Consider the following 19,966-nt stretch of genomic DNA (forward strand, 5'->3'; position numbering starts at 1 on the left):
TGGAGGATAACTTTTCTCCCAGGTTACTGGCCCCTGCCACGTGGAGGCAGAAGCGGTGCCACCAGTGACCAAGCGATAAGTGGTTATTGTGTTATGTAGGTTAGTTCTATATACAAGAAGAAAGGTACCTCTTTCTTTTTGAAAAGTTTACTTCTTTATTCAGAAGAGCAGAAAAGAAATAACTTAGCAAATAAACACTTAATTTCTCTGAAATCTGCTAATTCTAGAGAAGGTGCTTTGAAATTCGCTTTTAGACTCACTTTGATCACTTGCTTGGCATTCAGGACCAGATCGGCAAAGGGACAACCATAACAGAAAAGACTGAGCATGCAGACTAGAGCTTAGCAACCAGGCATCTCAGAGGTGACCTGATTGAGGTTTATAAGGCTCTGAGAGAGAGAGTAGTAAAACGAATGAAGGTGGAATTCTCACTGTTATAAAGAATTCCAGTAGTGGGGGGGAGCATAAATTCAAATTACAGGGGAAGAAATTTAGACTAGGTTATAGGAAGTTTTCTTCTAGCCAGTAAGTCACTGATTTCTGGAACAGGTTGCCTTCACAGGTAGCAGAGGTTGACAGTTTGAATAAACTTAAAAAAAGGAAATATGTGTTTTTTTATTTTTCAGCCAGTACGGCAAAAGTCTATGGCTTCCTTGAGCTATACAGCTATTACTATATAAATTACAGTAAATGACTATTAAATATTCATCCACTTTTACAGGAAGCATCCATCACTCTTTTCAGCCCAAAAATTAATGAGACAAGGAAAGGACAGCCTATTCCCACCAAGTGCTCAATCTCTTTTAATACTCTTGCAACTTACAGGGCCTACTAGAACAGGTGAATTATTAATGCTAAGGTGCCAGAAATTTTTTGAAGCAAACCACATGCTTTCAGGTTGTTCAGAAGATAAATATTACATTGTGTCGGGTCACCTTGCAATGCCTACACTGAAAGCAAACTGCTTTCATTTTGACAATTTTTTTTTTTTTTTTTTTTTTTTTTTAGAAAAGGCAGCTGATATTGACTAATGGTCAAGCAAAAAGGCTGTTTTAAAAAAAACAAAAAAAAAAGCTAAGAGTAAAACTTATTTTCATAAAATAAAATAAATTTAAGTTTTATTGGCATGCAAAACTTTTATTATTACACTGGGTCTGTTGAAGATTTGGCATACTAACCTTTTATTTGAGTACATTCGGTGTACACTTAAGTAAATTTTGAACATCACTTTTCTCAAAGATTGACAACCCTTAATCTAAAAAACAGATCATTTGATTCTTTTATAGAAATAGAGTCCCTTTAAATAAATAAAAGCATCCTAAATAAGTTCCTATCCATCTTATAAAATTTCTTACATCAACACTTACTTATAATGATCAGCTGCCATTTCGAACTCTCCTAAGAAGATATGAGCATTCCCAAGATTATTGTGAGCTCTTCTTTCAGCTGCCTTATCACCATATTCTTTTGCTATTTTAAGCCTCTATGAAACAAAATATTTTTATTCTAAAAAGAATTCTTATCATTTGAAAAATACTGACTTTCTATTTCTGAAACCTTACTGAACTAATGAGGTTTGTGGGTAAGTTCTGAAAATTCATTAGCAGAATTTTTACTTTATTGTAGGTTATGGAAAAGAATTTTCTGAAGCTTTGACAGAATTAATTATTTCATTAATTATAATGTAAAAATATTAGGTAAAAACTTTTAAAAAAATTTAGCAAAATAAAAAGGGTAAAATTAAAATTCCATACGTCCCAACTTTGTTATGTCTTAAGGTTAAAATGAGCAGTAAGTGTGAGCTAATTTCAAGGTAAAAATTTGTTACTTGCCTCTTCGTGGTACATTATTGCTTGACTAAAGTTACCCAAAAGATAATGGGTATTACCTAAATTGCCACAGGCTCTGCCTTGAGCAGATCGATCATCTAATTCCACCATAAGTTTTAGACTTTCCCTGATTAAACAAAAAGCATATTATATGTGGGAATATATAAATTAAAACAAAAATATCAGTCACTTACATATAAACACATAACATTCTAATGTGAATAAGGAATAATTACATGTAGGCTTAAAATTAAAAGCAACAGACACCACTACAAGGCAAAGGCTGTATTTAATTAGGAAAAGTATGTTGCTATTACAAATACCATATATCATAATTCCACAATGGATCTTCCGTACTGGATATGGAAAAATAAATTTCAATAAGTTATACAGTAAACCCCCGCTATTCGCGGGGGTTATGTTCCTGAGAAATGTCGCGAATACCGAAAACGCAAATACTGAGTTATGGCTCCCATAGTAATAAAGGGGGTTCCGTTCCAAAGTATGAAATATATAAGAAAAACTAGTCTAAAATTTTGTCTATGTATGTATTATATATACCTTCATAATATGACTATGTACATAGTGAAATGCAAGCATATGGCATCGAAATAAAAATAAGAAACAATTTAATATTAAATGTAATATTTACTAGAAATTTCAAACAAATCTTTCAAACTAGCGTCTTTGCTAGCTAAAAATAACTTATCCCGCCAGTGCTATCACCAGTTTCGCTAAAGTGTTGATAAAGGAGTTTTGCCTTTTCACGAATGATGAGTGAACTTAACAGAATTTTATTTTGAGTTCGGTCTATGTATTTTGTCTATGTATGTATTATATATACCTTCATAATATGACTATGTACATAGTGAAATGCAAGCATATGGCATCGAAATAAAAATAAGAAACAATTTAATATTAAATGTAATATTTATTAGAAATTTCAAACAAATCTTTCAAACCAGTGTCTTTGCTAGCTAAAAAAAAAACTTATCCTGCCAGTGCTATCACCAGTTTCGCTAAAGTGTTGATAAAGGAGTTTTGCCTTTTCACGAATGATGAGTGAACTTAACGGAATTTTATTCTGAGTTCGGTCTTCTATCCACCGATTTAAAGTGTTTCCCATTTTTTCTAATTTAACATCACGAGTTACAGAGCAAATTTTTGAAGCAATTAGTGCATTTTCGTGGACACTACGGCAGATTTTTTCTTCCGATTTTTTGATTGATCGTATGGTTGACTCATTGATTTTATAATGTTTTGCCACTGAGGAGACACTTTCACCATTAGAGATTTTATCTAATAACTCAATTTGATATTTTCACATTTCTCTTGTTATTCGTAGCCATATTTTTGTAGGGGTTAGAAAGAACCTGTCCACAATAAAGTCACTTTGTTCCGTTAACACACTCGAAAAAGTCTGTTTTACACTGCAAAACGGTAGATTTATCATTTTTGTAAGCATATCAATTTATAAATTGATAAATTTATTCAATTTATAAGCATATAAATTAAAAGCAAACGATGAAACGTTCCATGACAAGCGCATAACACATACTGAACAAGGATTGGCGAGAAACATCCACACTCGCGATTTTGTCACTCCTCTCCCCCCACCCACTGAGCGCTGTTTTGACTAGGAAAGATAATTTTAGCCACACCCATGTTTTTTTATGGCGGAAAATATTCACGGCGCTTTAAAATTCACATTTTTTTAGGTTTCATTTTATATTAAATCGGCGATCGCGAAACCGCGAATAGCAGGGGTTTGCTGTACACTATAAAGGCCAAAAAATTATCTAGAATCACAAAACAGGAATGAACATATGCCAGTGAATATACACAAGCACGCACTGCTTCGAGCAAACAAAGACGTGCAGCTGTGTCTATGGAAGGGAAAGGATAGACCTAGTTTAGTTTGGCTGTCTTTGCCTTGCTGCAATGTGCAATACAAGTTCTCACAGTGGTGAGGTTTCATTACCGAATGCTACTCCACTAAAAACAAAAATTCTAGCAAAAGAACATAAAAAAATAAATAAATAAAAAAAAATAATAAGATAAAGCATTTTAAATAACCAATTCCTTCAACATCACCAGAAACAAGGGAAAGATAATCACAGACTTCGTAACAATTTCACCTTTTCTTTTCTATTATATCTCCAGGTGTCCTATGAACCTTCTCTAAGGTCTGTCAGATTCTCCCCCCCCCCCCACACACACATTTCATGTATTCTTTTCCCATAGATCCAATGAAAGTTTTCACAAAGCTAAGGAGAATGATCTGGAACAAAACTTCAGTTAATCAATCCCAGCTACATCATCACAGTTAGCATGTATGCTATACTCAAAGTATCCACACACACACATACACACTTCAGTGATACGACATCCTGTTGAAACAAACGGGTCTGTCCAGAACTGCCAAATTGTAGGGAATGTGGACAGTCCGAAATAAGGTAAGTGTCAGCATTCATAATTCCCTTCTGAATCACCAAAGGCCATACCACAAGAAATATCACATCATAATCCCACCTCCTCCTCCTACAAATTTCATTGGTGCTATGATGCATTTAAGCAACAGATACTGTATATTCCAGGCACCTTCCACACTTACCTGTCTGAGCAGAACAGGGTGTAGCAAGAGTCATCACTCTAAGGGCCCACTTTCCAATACGATATGGACCAAATACAGCACTCATTGTACCACACAAGGCAAGACGGCTGGATTTCAGATGGTGATGTTTGGCTTATGTGCTGCCACACTCCGAAGAAAACTAAAGCTTTGGAGCTCCATTACATATATTCTTACAGAATCGGGTGCATGTTGATGCCATGACCTTCCAATCGATGTTTTGCAAGGATACCCAATGAGATTGGACCAATAAACCAGAAATGGCTCCACCCCCCAACCTTTCACTATATTTATTTACTGGAGTGGGTTGGTCACTTGCACAAAAGCAGGACCATCTTGGGAATACCAGATGATACTTCCTAGATTTTTGCCACTATCAATTTTCCTGATTTCCCTTAGAGCTTCTTGGTCACTCCCTGGCTAATAGTTCCTGTACTGTCAACCCTATGATGTCATCTGGATCATGGGTGGTGATCAGGTCTCGATATTAATATTGTTGCCGCTAGTACTTTCCCCTAACCAGTTAATACAAATAATCTAGTTGAGAAAATTTTGTCCCTATGGCAAGTTTCTCTCTAACTTGTTCCAATAAATTAGGGGCAAACTGAAATCAAACAAAAAACATTCACACGTGCTCACCTATTTCATTTGCATGTAGAGGCTCCCATAATTATCTTCACAGTCTTCTAGTCTGTAGATTAGTCCCACTATCATTATACCCTTTCTTCCAACTAACTCACACCATACAGATTCTATATTGACATATGTAACTTCTGAATATGGAAAAGCATTTATTGCACTCTGGCTGCTTTTGAGAAGAAGCATGACCTCTTCCCACCACTAACCTTTCTATCTTCCCTATCCTTCCTAAATACATTGTAATGCCATATTTCAAATCACCATCTCCTATTTCCAGGTGGTATCATGCTTCCATTAGCCTTATTATGTCAGCATTAGTTGTCCTAATCAAGAGTTCAAATTCACTCATTTTATTGACAAAACTTCAGATATGACTGCATACACTGTTCAGGCTGGGTATTCTTGAATAGTTTGTTGCCCTGCCACACCCCTTGCAATTATTTAGACATGTTTCCCTTGCTCATTTGAAGTATTGAATCTTCGCATAACCTGCCAACCAATATCGATGTTGCAGCAACAAACAAGAACTCTTGAGCTGTGTACAAGCATTACTTTGACCTATATTATCAGTTGTTGTTTAATGGCACAAGAAATGCTAAGGCCAGACTGCACATATTCATATGAAAGGAAGAAGGTATATGGATTAATTAAAGGCATTCATATATGCAAGTTTATTTCAGGTAACTGAATACAGTAAGTCCCCGACTTATGTAAGCCCGAGTTACGTAATTTTTTTTTTTTAGGATCATAAAATTTAAAACAGTAAAAAAAAAAAAAAATTAAGCAATCAATAACAATGAACACAGCATGCAAAAAATTGCACAATTGAGATAGAGTAACAAGCTTAAAAAATAGGAATTCTGAAAAAAAAAAAAAAAAAAAATTTTTTTTTTTTTTTATGTGACTGAAGATTTCAGTTAAGGGGACACACATTTCACCATAATGTAGAAACCCACAGAATTCCAGCTATTGGTATTACCACAAATGCAATAAGATAGAATTTACTACCCATTTATAATGAATTGCACTAACAGAAAAGCCCAATAATCCAAAAACTGCAAATTGTCTTTTGTTTAATGGTAATGACCTACAGAAATGAGCTTCAGTAAAATGTGAGCTTGTGTGAGGTGATAATACATAGTGTGTTCCCTTAACGCTGTGAAGTTTTTTACGGATAATTTCATTTTGATCATTATCATGATGCCACCTAAGAGAATAAGTGATAATGGTACTAGTAAATCTACCAAGAAAAGGAAAGCAATCGATTTAAATCAGAAAATTAAAATAATAAGGATGTATGAAAATGGTCAAACATTAACAAGTATCGTGCAGAATTCAGATTTGTCAGCGTCAACAGTGAACACAATAAAGGACAAAGAATACGAGAAGCGGTGAAGGGATCGGCACCAATGAAGTCAACTATAATAACCAAGGCTACGGAATACATATCAGTTTTTACAATAACATGCGTTTTTTTGTTCCTTCTGTTTTCTTTTCTTATGTGCCATTCCAGCTACTTCACTGTCCCCAGATAAAGTTTTTAATTGAACTAATTAAAAATATATAACTATTTTTCTATATATATATATATATATATATAATATTAATATATAAAAAATATATAACTAATTTTCTTCATTCTTCTGAGGATATTATGTGGTTTTTGTAATTTTGGCATATCACTGATATAGCAGCAATATTTTATTAGTCATTCCTGAGTTAGGTAAAACTCTACTTACTTAAAAAGCCCTGGTATGTATCTCCTACATATGTCAGGGACTTACTGTAATTCAAAAAAGTTCGCATTATTGACTATGATGTGTAGTGCTATTGGTGCAGATAAATCTGACAAAGATACAAAGACATTAATTCTGTCAGTTTAGTAGTGGGGACAGGCTATGAGGATGGGCTTCACAGTTAACATGAGTAGCAGTGAATGCACCGTGGATCTTCCCTGATGAGGAGAAAGATACGCATCATAGGAGTATATTCAATTTATGTGATGCAAGAACAACTACTTCATGTCTGTTGTTTCAAAAACTGCAGTTCTACTGTTGCAGTTCATGTTTAATCTATAACAATTTATCATTAGTCAGATTGCCATAGGTTGTTTCCATTGATTGCAGTGTGTTTGTTGGGTGAGAGGTTCAGTCTGAATATGGAACCTATGCTTGTGTACTACTGACTGGCTGGATGTTTGGTGGCTTGATCTGAATTTTCATTTCCAGGAATTTCAGTGTGCCCTGGAATCTAGCAGCAGAACTTCACTGATTAGCATAATGCATTATGTTGAATCAACCAAAGTCAAATTTGTTCCATAACTGGATGAGAGGGTGAAGACTTACATTGAAGAGCAGTTACTGCACCATGGAAGTAGGTAAAGATTATTATCTGTGATTATGCAATTAAATTGTCCTTGATGTGATCAAGAGTTAATTCAAGCACATGCAATTCAGCAGTGTACATGCTGCAATCAGCTGGGAGTGATATAGATATGGTAGATGTTGGAAAGACTGCTGCTACACCTACAATGGTGTCAGTTTTAGATCCATCATTATATATCTGTATACAGTTGGAATTTACTGATACACATTCTGCGCATTCTTCAACTATGTTCTGCATGTAGTTGTTTGATATTCTTATCTGCTACAGAGTGCTTCCCTTATTTACAAAACAGATTATCACAAGATGCTGAATACTGAGCTCATCAAGAATCTGGTTCAGAAGTCTGAGTATGATGTTTAAGTATACATTCGAAAGTTGCATTAGCTCTTGCAATCTTATTCTAGCAGGTTTATTTTCTTTAGGCTTGCTGCTATAGTTTTTTCCTCCACTGTGGATCAAAGAGACACGACCATACTGGACAAAAGTGTAGGCTTTGTATTCTGGCTGCATAATTTAGGAGTAGCATTTTTCTCCTGAGATGAGATGGTGGTTCATTTGCTTCTAGACATAAGCTTTGAACAGAGGATGTTGAGAAGGCCCTAAAGGCTATCCATAAGGCACAATAATGGATTGCATTAATCCACTCAAGGGCACTCTTTTTAGCACAGTTGTATATGGGGTCAACATAGTCCAGCTGAGATCTAATGAGAATGCATTAGAAATGAAGTAGCTAGGTGAATAAGTCAGCACCCCTATATAATAACAGAGATCACGCTTAAGTACATTCATCTTTTTTGACACACTGTTCAGGTATTATTATTATTAATAGCTATATCTTGCAAGGAAGCCTAAGGCTTTTGCTGCACCAGCCAAAAAAAAAAAAAAAAAAAATTGAGTTACCCTTAGAGAGAAAACAAGAGTCAGAAGTAGAGGGGAATCACCAAGAACGATGATATCCAGCTCAGGATCCTGGGTGTGCCAAGCCTATACTCACCAGATGTGAGCCCCTGGGTTAATTCATTGTATTTTGGAAAATTAAGCTTACTGCCAAGGGTTAGGACTAAGAAACAGACACAGTCAAAAGGTATTATGGGGTGACGACCCAGTAGCTCATTTTTTTAAGAGAGAGAGCCTCCATAGCCAGGTGGGCAGGAGCAGCAGTGCGTAGCACATGCTTGATTAGACCAGGGTTCGAGCCCGTGAGCCACAGATATGGAGGATGCGGAAAGGTCAGGGAATGACCACCGCATATCCCCCGAGCAATATGGCCTTAGTTGCTAATGCTTCTAAAAAAAAAACAAACAACAAAAATAATAATAATTTTAAGAGAGACATGAGATAGTAATGTCATCAGCATAGAGGTTTTATGAAAACACCAAACAAGAAAAGTATCAGAACCTATAGAATTTAGTCTAGAGTTCCGAGTATCATTGAAGACAAGCACAGGAAGCAGTCAACTCCTCTTTGCAAGATAAAAAAAAAAAAAAAAGGACTGAGTTTTACAGGGTTTGAAATTAACTAAGTTATCTTTGCCCAATTAGAGAATTACCTGGAGATCAGCATTTAAGGAATTAGTAGTGGATATATTTGAGAAGTTGAAGCTGTTTGTGCAGGGCATGGTTTCTCAAACTGAAAAGTGGAATGCAATGTGCTATCATCAGCAAAACTACAGATAGGATTTCCAATCAATGGAAGGTCATTAATATAAGAGAGGAAAAGAGTGGGAGAAAGAACTGAACCTTGGGGGAGCACCAGAATTGGTGGAGAAGTTAAAAGACAGAGTTATCTACCATCATCCATAGTTTGTAGGCAGAGAGAAAACTGGATATCAAATTACAAAAACAGTTGAGCAATCCATATGATGAAAGCTTTTTTAGAAGTCCTTTATGCCAAACACAGTCAAAAGTCCTTGAACTGTCAAGAGCAACTACTTGAGTTTCACGAATATCACCAGTGGATCAACTGACAGAATCCATATTGGCAATCATTGATCGATGAAAAAATTTTGAGACAGCTTAGGAGTTGATGGTTAATGGATTTCCCCATTACTTTGGAAAGAGTAGAGGTAAGTTCAATGCGATGAAAACTGGAAGGGAGGGATCTGTTGTCCATTTCAGGTACTGGCTGAATATGAGCAAATTTACAAGAAGGAAAAACAGAAGTTGAACAAGAAAATGTAAAAAGGTGACACAGAATGGGAGCAAGCTCAGGAGCACAGGTTCTGAGAACAAGCAAGAAATGTAATCAGGACCCAGAGCTTTCTTGGCATCAAGATGGTTAAAAATTCTTTTGACGGAAGCCCACAGGATGCATTGTGTGGAGTGTACTGGGAATGATAGTTATTAAAGATTGTCAATAAAAGTTAAAAAAAAAAAAAAAAAGTAGGATGCTAGTAGGGCGACTTTATCTTTAGCTTGAAGAGGTAAGAAAACCAGCAGATTTTAACAGAGACAGTAGTACAGATGGGCTAAAGTTTCTGTCAAATCTTCAGCAAGATCCACAAAGTGGATGGTGTTTATTAAACTCACCCAGTCTTGAATGGAGATGGTATCTGCAGAACGAGGTCATCTTAAGTCTGCTTCAGGACAGATGTGATTTGGTCTGAGATATACAGAGATAAGTCAAAACATTATGACCTACCTAATATGATGTTGGTCCTCTACGTGCAGCCAAAACAGCTCGTACCCAGCAAGGCATGGATGCTACAAGATTTCAAAATTGTCTTGTGGTAAAAAAAAAAAAAAAAAAAAAAAAAAAAAAAAAAAGGTAAACTGCAGCCATTATCAACCCACTGCAGGATGGAAGCCTCCTCAACAATTCATGTTGAGGGAAATGGAGCATAATCTGTCACGCTGGTCCAGTGTGGGTTGTCAGATCAACTGTATTTAACAGTCAGGGGCTTGAACCCTGGTCTACTCAAGGAGTGTGTGCCATTGCACTCCTGCTCCTGACCACTTGTCTACGGAGGCCTCTGTCTTGTGGTATCTGGTACCAACACGTAACCAGCAGATCCTTTAACTCCTATAAGGTCCGTGGTTGAGACACTACAGATCAGAGTTGCTGTTCCAACACAAACCACAGATGCTTGATGGGATTGATGTCTGGGGAATTTGGAGGCCAGGACAATACCTGAAAGTCCTCATGTTCTGCAAACCAGTCTTGAACAATCCGGGCAGTGTGGCATGGTGCATTATCCTGTTGAAAGATGGCACCGCCAGAGGGGAAGACAGTTGGCACGAAAGGGTGTACCTGGTCGGCAATGATGTTTAGGTAGGTAGTAGATGTCAGAGTGCCTGGCACATAGATGACTGGACCCAGGGTATCCCAGCAGAACATCGCCCAAAGCATGACACCACCGTCACTGGCTTGTTTTCGTCCCACAGTGCATCCAGACATCACTTCCCCAGGTAAACGTACCCGACCGTCCAGGAAACGTGATTCATCGGACCAGACAACCTTCTTCCAATCACTCAAGGTCCAGTTTCGATGCTCACATGCCCATTGTAGGCGCTGTCACTGGTGAACCGTGGTTAGAATGGGCATGCGGAACAGCCTGTGGCTATACAGCCCCATTTTCAGTAGGGTTCGATGTACTGTGTGTTGTGACACATTACTCCCATCACCAGCATTCCAATTACCAGCAAGTTCCAATTAAGGGCAAGGTCACAGTCGCCCTTCTGTTGCCACGTACCATCTGGGAGAGCCTTCGCTCACATCGATGAGCCGTGGTCATTCAACACCTCGCCAGCAATTCGTGGGTTTTCCCTCCTTGGTCCACTTTCGGTAGGTACTAATCACAGCTGACCGTGAGCACCCCACCAGCCATGCCGTTTTGGATATGCTCTGACCCATTCGTCTGGCCATTACGATTTGGCCTTTGTCAAACTTGCTTAAGTCAGCTGCCTTTCTCATCTGAAGAACAAGAGTAACACTGATTAATGGAGCTCAGTATCAGGCGTTTTTTATACTGTTTCCCGACTCACGTACGTGCCGTAGTTAGCCTGAAATTTTTTTTTTTTTTTTTTTTTTTTTTATGAAAACCCCAAACACGAAAGGTATCAAAACCTATAGTACTTAGTACCGTGTATGGGTTGAAGGAGAGGTATGGGGGGAGGGGGGGGGATGCCGGAAACTTTGCTCTAGAGACTAAACATGGGTTTCACCACTTCAAGCCTCCAATAAGCAAAGTGGTGGTATTTCACCGGTTGATGAAAGTCATCTACCACCTACAAAATTGCTTCAATTTGCATAACAACTTGCTGGTCATAATGTTTTGGCTCATCAGTTTATAGATACAAGGGTAAATGTAATGGTGAGCACCACTTCTAAGGAATCATGGGAAGGTATGTGTTTGGAGAGAATTCTAGATTTTACTAAAGTGGCAATAGCACCATGGGCTGTGTTTGTTGCAGCTCTGTCTTGTCTGTAAAAGGTGTAGTTCTTAATTCTGAGAGACCCGCCTCAGTAATTAAATTGGTTTCTCATAAACATACACCTATTGATTCACAGTTTGTGATCAGTTCAATGTGATCAAATCAATATGGCTGTTTAAATAGTAGACCCCTATTTAGATTTATATATGGATAGTAGTCAGTTTAGAGGCTGTTTACTTGTGTCAATCAATTCTGAATTTCTCTTTCTTGGGAAAGACAAGCCATTCTCTATTCATATCATCTTCAGCATATATCTCTAGTAATTCATCTTGATCAGTTGATGTCCATCAATGTAGAAGGTCTTTTTTTTTTTTTTTTTTTAACAGAATTTGGTTCTTTTTGTTTCTATACTTTTTGAGATATGGAAGTACAGGTACATGGAACTGGGTTCTGGATATTGCTAACGTGATCAGATTCCCTTGTTGTAAGTCAGATAACAACAATTTCACTCACTCAGCAAATGACATTTCAGGGAATTGTTGTCTCAGTCTCTGTTGCTACTATTTGATGTTTTTGGGCAACACATGTGTAGCTATGCTTTGACATATCTATAAGGAGTTTTTTTCTTGCCTCCTGGTTGTAACTTTGTGCTCTGTACTTTTGGATTTTCTTTTCTAATTTTGACAAGTCACAAGCATTTGAATACACGGGACGACAACCTTTACAGTTTCCATAATATGGTGAGTGAGTAGTACAGTCTGTTGCATGTGCTGGAGACCAGGCAACTGGAATGAGGAGGATGGAAAACAGGAGATTTTTAAACCAAAACATGCAAAAAAGCAGGAATTTATTGTCTCTTGTTTTTTTGAAAAAAATCGGATAAAAACTCGTTTTTTTTTGCAAAAAAAGAAACAAAAAAAAAAAAAAAAAAAAACACCTTAGTTTTCACCTACAGTGACAGACAAAATAACTGCATCACCTTAAAAAAAAAAGTAACATTTGTAGTGAAACATATAAGATGTTTGATTACACTCATTTTGTTTGTCGCAGAGTAGTAGTGGCATGTGATGCAAGAAAGCAAGTGTATGTCCATCCTGTACGTATGAGCTAATGCAGCATCAGCCAAAAAAAAAAAAAAAAAAACACCACCACACCATTCCCTCCAAATGCCTGTCCAGTTCCTCCTTAAATTTATTTAACCTATCAACTTCCACAACGACAGATGGAAGTTTGTTCCAGCAATTAACCACCCACTGGCTAGAGGCAAATTTCTGCACATCTATTCTACATCTGTCTTTTCTTAATTTGAATTTATGCCCCATTAGGTTCGTAATCTGAGCAAGTGGAAGGATCCCATCAGAATTCAGCGTGCTCAACCCATTCAAGACCTTATACACCTCAATCAGATCACCACGCAGGTGCCTAGTCCTCCAGCCACTGCAATTTGCAGAACTTAAGGCTCTCTTGGTAGGAGGATCCCTTCATTCCCCTCACCAATCTTGTTGCCCTTCTCTGTACACGCTCAAGAAAATCTACATCCTTCCTAAAATGAGGCCCCCAGACCTGTACGCATACTCAAGACGTGGCCTGACCATTGCCTTATACAGAGGGACAATCACCTTTTTCCTGCTAACAAAATTCCTATATATCATTGACAAAACCCTGCCCTGGCAGCCTGTCTGCATTGCTCAGAAAACTTCATATCTGACGGCACAATTACTCCAGGATCTTTTTCATTTTCTACCACCTTAGGTGTAGTACCACACAGTTGGTACGTTTCTCTGGGGTTACTTCTACCCACATGCAATACTTTGCATTTGTCAAGGTTAAACTTCAGTTGCCACTTCTTAGCCCATCTGCCCAAATTTTCTAGATCCTGTTGCAGTAGCACACTGTCATTAACAACCCTGCCAACCTTTGTATCATCTGCAAACTTCAACACAAAGCCTGATATACCTTCATCAATATCATTGATAAATATACAAAACAACAGTGGACCCAACACCAAACCCTGTGGGACTCCACTAATAACTTTAGTAAACGAAGGGCAGAACACCTTGATTACCATCCTCTGCCTTCTCCCATTCAACCATCCTTTTATCCATTGTAGAAACTTACCCTTAATACCATTCTGCTCCAATTTGTACAGTAGTCTTCCATGCACAACAGTGTCAAAAGCTTTCCTGAAATCCAAATATATGATATCAAAATTATTTTTTGCATCCAGTTCCTTTGTAACCACATCACAATATCCAATCAAATTTGTCAGACAAGACTTTCCCTTAACAAACCCACACTGCATCTGAATTATTGCTGCAGTCTTGTCTAGATGATCCTGCAATGCATCTTTTAACCAGTGACTCCATTATTTTACCCGGAACAGAAGTTAAACTAACTGGTCTGTAATTACTCTTGTCATCCTTCGATCCGCCTTTGTGAATTGGGGATACATTTGCACATGTCCAGACTGTGGGGACCTCCCCTGAGTCCAAGGATTCTCTCATAATTATGGTTCAGGGTTTGCTTAGTTGCTTTGCCGCCTCCTTTAATATAACTGGATAGAACCCATCCTACCCCAAGGTACCTCTCTTATGTTTAACTTCAACAATTTCTCCTCCACTTTACTCTCAGTTATTACAAAATCATTAAGCACCCTGCTACAATTTGATAACCTTCTGCCATTTTCAAACCTTAATAACTCCTCATGTATGAATGTAGATGCAAAATACTCATTCAGTTTGTTTGCTATCTGAGCAGGATCATCAACAGTCGAACCATCGATATCAAGTGGACCAATCAGATTCATCCCCTTCCTTTTAGAGTTTATATAAGTAAAGGAATCCTTGCTGTTTTTCTTAGTATCTTTTGCCAAATATTTCTCGTAATCTGCCTTTGCCTGCCTAACCTCCTTTGTGACTTGATTATAGACTAGCTTATATCTGACATAGGCTTCTGAGTCGCTTGATAATTTATATGCATCCCATGCATTTTTCTTCTCTGTCATGAGTCTCATTAGTTCATTTGATAACCATTTAGGCCTAAACCTTGAACAATATTTCTTAATAGGTATGAAACTTTTAGTAGCTTCCACGATTAACTCCTTGAATGCTTCCCACTTAGAATTTACTGTTGGTAACATCATCAGTTGATCCCAGGGTACCGAATTTAAAAACTGTCTGAGACCACTGTACTCACCTTTATGGAAGCAAAAACCCTTTCCTTTACCTCTGATGGTAATTATATCTTTAAGTAAATCCCACATCAGTACACTGTGATCACTGCCACTTAGTGGTTCCTTTATCTGCAAATTCTTAATACCCGAATGATCACTGCTGATAACCTGATCAAGGGTATTACCCTCTCTGGTTGCCTCTCGAACATGCTGCTGCAGAAAACAATTATCCAATAAATCCACAAAATTTATATTTAATGATGGGTTTATCTTCTTGTCTCACAAGGCTTAAAACATACTTACACCAATGTTTTCCCTCGTTTTTCTCCCTTAAGGTGTAGTCATACCTCAGAAATGCTGGCATTAGTGTTGTACTGTCCCGGCAACAGTCCAGATTTCAACCCTACTGAAAATTGCTGGTACATAATGTCGTATAAAATTGCTCAGAAGAAGCCAACAAGTAAGATTAGGCTGCAGGAAAGCAATGTAAGGGTGTGGTACCACGAAATTGGGCAACCATATATTGAGAAGTTGATTAACTCTATGCCAGATTGTTGCAAGGCTGTAATTGCAGCTCGAGGAGGAACAACAAAATATGGATGACTTATTTTGCTGATTTACAGTACATAATACTATTACATTAACTTGTCATTTCAGTTTGTACATGTAAATGCAATAAAATGTATGTTTGGTTGTCATGATTGCCATTTGCATTATTTCTCATATTTCCATTAATTACGCATTTTATCCTTTGGGAAGATATTTAAGACAATTAAGTATATCAGGCAGAGTCTTTTTATTGGATTTCATTCACAGAGATATATATCCCATGTAACAAATGCATTTCAAACATTTCTGCAACCCACAATGCAGTGCAAAACATTATTTGCAAAATTTACAAGTGATGCAGTTTTTTTGTCCCCCACTATATTTTGGCTCAAAAATCTGTTTTCTTGCACTAAAAATTAAATTATAATGTCTACTAGTACAGTATGCTTTGAAACATTAAATTACTTAAGATTTCTGTTCAAACTTTCTGTTAGATAACTAATTATGATTTCATCAAGAAAGATACTAATGCAGAATTTTCACCTCTTCAGAACTGTTAAGTCAAAATTTTATTTATAGTAGTGGTATTGCTGTTCAGACTTGGATGTCAAGAGCATTTCCAAAGCTCCACCAGAAAGAGAAGCTTAGAATTTAGTTTGATTCCCCACCCCCAGTTAAATATTCTGACACTCAGCACTGCTATGAGGATTTATTAAAAAGCCAAGAATGACAGGTAATTTATTATATTTCAAGCCTTCCATGCACTTTTCAGTTCCTGACAAGAGACCCTTGCATCAATTTTTTCTTCTTTCATAATAGCATCTGGTAGGTTCTCATACTGAAGCTGACAGAACTGATGCTATAAAACATCTATATCTTTATCGTTAATGACACTAAGAAGTACTGGAAACTTTTCCACATGTTTCAAATTTGAAAATAATTCATTGGCAAATGAAGAAATTTGTGCTATCTTGCATTTACATCGAAAAGTGATGGGTGCACAACATCCATCACTTTTCGATGGGATGTTGTGCACCATATAATTACATGTAGCAATAAAGTAATTCCTTAGTGAACAAAAGAACTGAATCTTCTCTTGTTTTAGACTTTCCATGACTTGGGCAGTATTAATGTCTATGACCAAGTCAGAATCATCCTTCTGGATTAATCTGCTATGATAATTAATTTCCCAAATGGAAGTAGAAAGAGTTAAAATCTGCTGGTATAATAAATTTGCACATAACATTTTTAAACATATCTAGGAGTAATGACCTCAATACACAGAGGTGAGATATGCTGGACTGAAGAGCTATTTTCAAATTTACAAACTTGAGCATGACATTTAAAAGAAACAAGCAAATTGCTTTACTCAAGCCAGGAGAGAGAGAGAGAGAGAAACATGAACGGATTTCCTGCACAAATAATGATAACATGCCTAGTATTATCAGCTTCCTTGGCCTCTTTAGGATTACACCAGAAGTTTGAAATTAAGAGTTCTTTTTCTTGAAGAGTTCATTAATTTGTCTTCTTTCAGAATTTCTTTGGATATGTGTCAAAGGCTGTCGCTGTTCTACCAGTCTAGTTACATTTAACCAAAAGTGTACACATTCAAACAATGTGTACACATATGCTTCAAATCTTTCACTTCAGTAGCATGCATCACTTCAAAATGTGCATCTTTTTTTTTTTTTTTTTTTCTTTTCTTTTTAATATAGCATTTCTTTCTAGTTAGTAGCAAATGTGTATCAAATATTCATCCAATTTTACAGGAAAGCAAGCAGCTACCTTTTCAGCACAAATAATTAATATGGCAACAAGGACAGCCTATTACCACCTAGTGCCCAATCTCTTTTTTTAGTACCATTGCTACTCCAGGCCTACCAAAAGGTGCATTATCAACACTAAGTACTAGGCAATTTTCTAAAAGATCGCATGTGATTTCAGGTAATTTAGAAGATGTTCAATGTTGTACTCTATATAGTCATTTACCAATGCCACCACTGAGAGCAAGCTGCTTTTAATTTGACGATTTTATTATTATTATTAAGAAAAGTCAGCACAACTGGATAGAGCTCAGAATCATTTTAATTGTCCATCTGTAACAATAGAAACGGACTCATTTTTCAGAGCCACTGCTGTTTCTTCTTTCCCTATCTGTGCAATTTTACTAACAGTGCCTACTGTTTTTGTTCTTCTACAACCATATTTTCTTGTTATTTTGCTATTGAGAAACATAGTTCTGAACAACATGCCTGCATGATTAACACAACTTACAGGAAGATTATATCCTATGACAAAAGATGCAAATTATATCACTATCATATCACTATCAACACAAAATGCTACATCTATTTTGCATTTCTTTCTATTTCTTTGAAAACAATTGATTACTTTGCATTTACCACTGTTTGAAATTGAAAAATCAAATCTACATACAATACTCAAGGCAAACATGTTACTTTTTTTCAGATTTTACAATACACAGAAAATCATGCATGTTTTCTGAAAATATACATGTTATTTCTTTTACATCTTCCTGAAAGACAATTATCTTCACACCAAGTTAAATAAAATCACTGCACATTACATAAAAAAAAAAAAAAAAAATATCCTGAGTTTCTATTTGCTATTGTAGGCTAGCAACCCAAACACCCAATTTGTTAGAAAAAGTAAGTGTAAATTTGCAAAAGCTTTTTTTTTTATTATAATTTGTTGTTGTCAAATACATTATTAGTAATGGGCATAAGGCCTAAGGTTTATGCTGCACTAGCCAAAAAAAAAAGTAAAATAATAAAATTAAATAAAAGAAATAATAAAAGAAAAGGAACTTAATTATTGGAATATGTTTGGTAACATATTCCAATAATTAATTGGGGGTGCTGTGTCTTAAAGTTACATTAAATTGCGTTGGTTATAAGACATGTAGACATACACAGTAATAATAATAAGCAAGTTAAAAATACTATAAAACATTAACTAGATATTTACCATTAACAGACTTGAACTTTTATTTAAAAACAAAATCCATTCTTTGATTTTTATTTGTTGAAAATAGATTAATAACTTTTTCATTCAAGTCTGGTACACTGCTGACCAAGCTTTTCTCTATTGAAAGCATTGCTTGAGCATTTAGCCTTTCCTGATTCATAGTGCTCTTTAAAAATGTTTTTATTCTTTTTCATGTCGAATGGCAGCGTTCGGGCTCTGAAGTAGTCATCAGAATGGTCAAAAGAACTTTTATGAGTTTTGTAAGTTCACCAAGAACTTCAGCTAGATTATTTTCTGAGATAAATATCAGCATCAGTTAATTTGCAATAATTGTGTAGATCATGTCTGCTTTTGAAAACTTGTAATTCCGTAAGAAGTTTTTCTCTTTCAATCATGGGATATGCCTCAGTAGTCTCCCATACCTCTTCCGTGGGCATTTTCATACGAAAAATAAAAGTTCGCCTTGTTAAACAATTTAGCAGCAATTAATTGCTTTGCAAAAGAATATCTCTCACCTATGTCAACACTTACATAGTCGCATACTTCCTTTGCTTCAATCATGAGCGTTTTTGAAGGATTTTCACAGTACATTGAATTCCTGATTTTTAGAATGGCATTCTTAAAGTTTCCTATATATTCATGTATTTTAACTGCCTCAATTTCTCGAGATTGCATTTGATTATAAATAACTTCCACACGAGGCATTATCTGTTGTTGTTTTTGGTTTTTAGGAGCATTAGCAACTAAGGCCATATTGCTCCGGGATATACTGTGGTCATTCCCTGACTTTTCCGCATTCTCCGTATTTGGTGGTGACGGGCTCGAACCCCGGTCTAATCAAGAAGTGTGTGCTATGCACTGCTGCTCCTTCCCACCTGGCTATGGAAGCACCGGCATTATCTGATGGAAAAGTTCTAACCAGAACTTGAATTTTTTCATTACTCAAGATGTGCAAAATTCCAGTTGCTTCTGAAATCGTCTCATCTGCATTTGCTGTCACTTGTAGTTCCTTCATGCACTTTTTTAAGGATTCGAAATTTTCATAAACGCTATTCACAGTGCGTATATTGAAGGGGAAGGTCTGGCAACACAGCTGTCCATATGCTTTCTGAGAACAGAGAGATGCTGTTGGTGATCTCAAGAAAAATGTTGGTATCGACATGAGGTTCAAAAAGAATATTCTTGAATCTTGGGTACTACTTGCTGCATTTCTCATCATCAGATTCAGTTGGTGTGCATAGCAGTGATTTGATTTCTTCATATTTGATTTGATTTCTTGATAGGTGGAACAGGACCAGGGTATGTCTGCCAGGGGCAAAGGTTGATGACGTTGTAGAGCGAATATCATCTTTTAAGGGCACAAAAGGTGATATAGTTGTACACGTTGGCACTAATAATA

The 19,966-nt window shown here is 36.6% G+C and overlaps 1 protein-coding gene across 1 annotated transcript in view; it reads right to left on the minus strand.

Annotated features, from left to right (window-relative positions):
* Window positions 1-19,966, minus strand: part of LOC150089536 (G protein-signaling modulator 2-like) — a 240,318-nt gene that overhangs the window by 146,866 nt on the left and 73,486 nt on the right. The window contains exons 5-6 of the mRNA XM_090390018.1: window positions 1,833-1,956; window positions 1,368-1,483 (exon numbers count right to left, since the gene is read on the minus strand). Of these exons, the coding sequence (XP_090246144.1) occupies window positions 1,368-1,483; window positions 1,833-1,956 (240 nt within the window). The remainder of the gene's footprint in view (window positions 1-1,367; window positions 1,484-1,832; window positions 1,957-19,966) is intronic.

The sequence above is a fragment of the Mastigoproctus giganteus genome, chromosome 2 (assembly GCF_048544385.1).
Source record: "Mastigoproctus giganteus isolate SK-2022 chromosome 2, ASM4854438v1, whole genome shotgun sequence".
Taxonomy (NCBI): Eukaryota; Metazoa; Arthropoda; class Arachnida; order Uropygi; family Thelyphonidae; genus Mastigoproctus; species Mastigoproctus giganteus.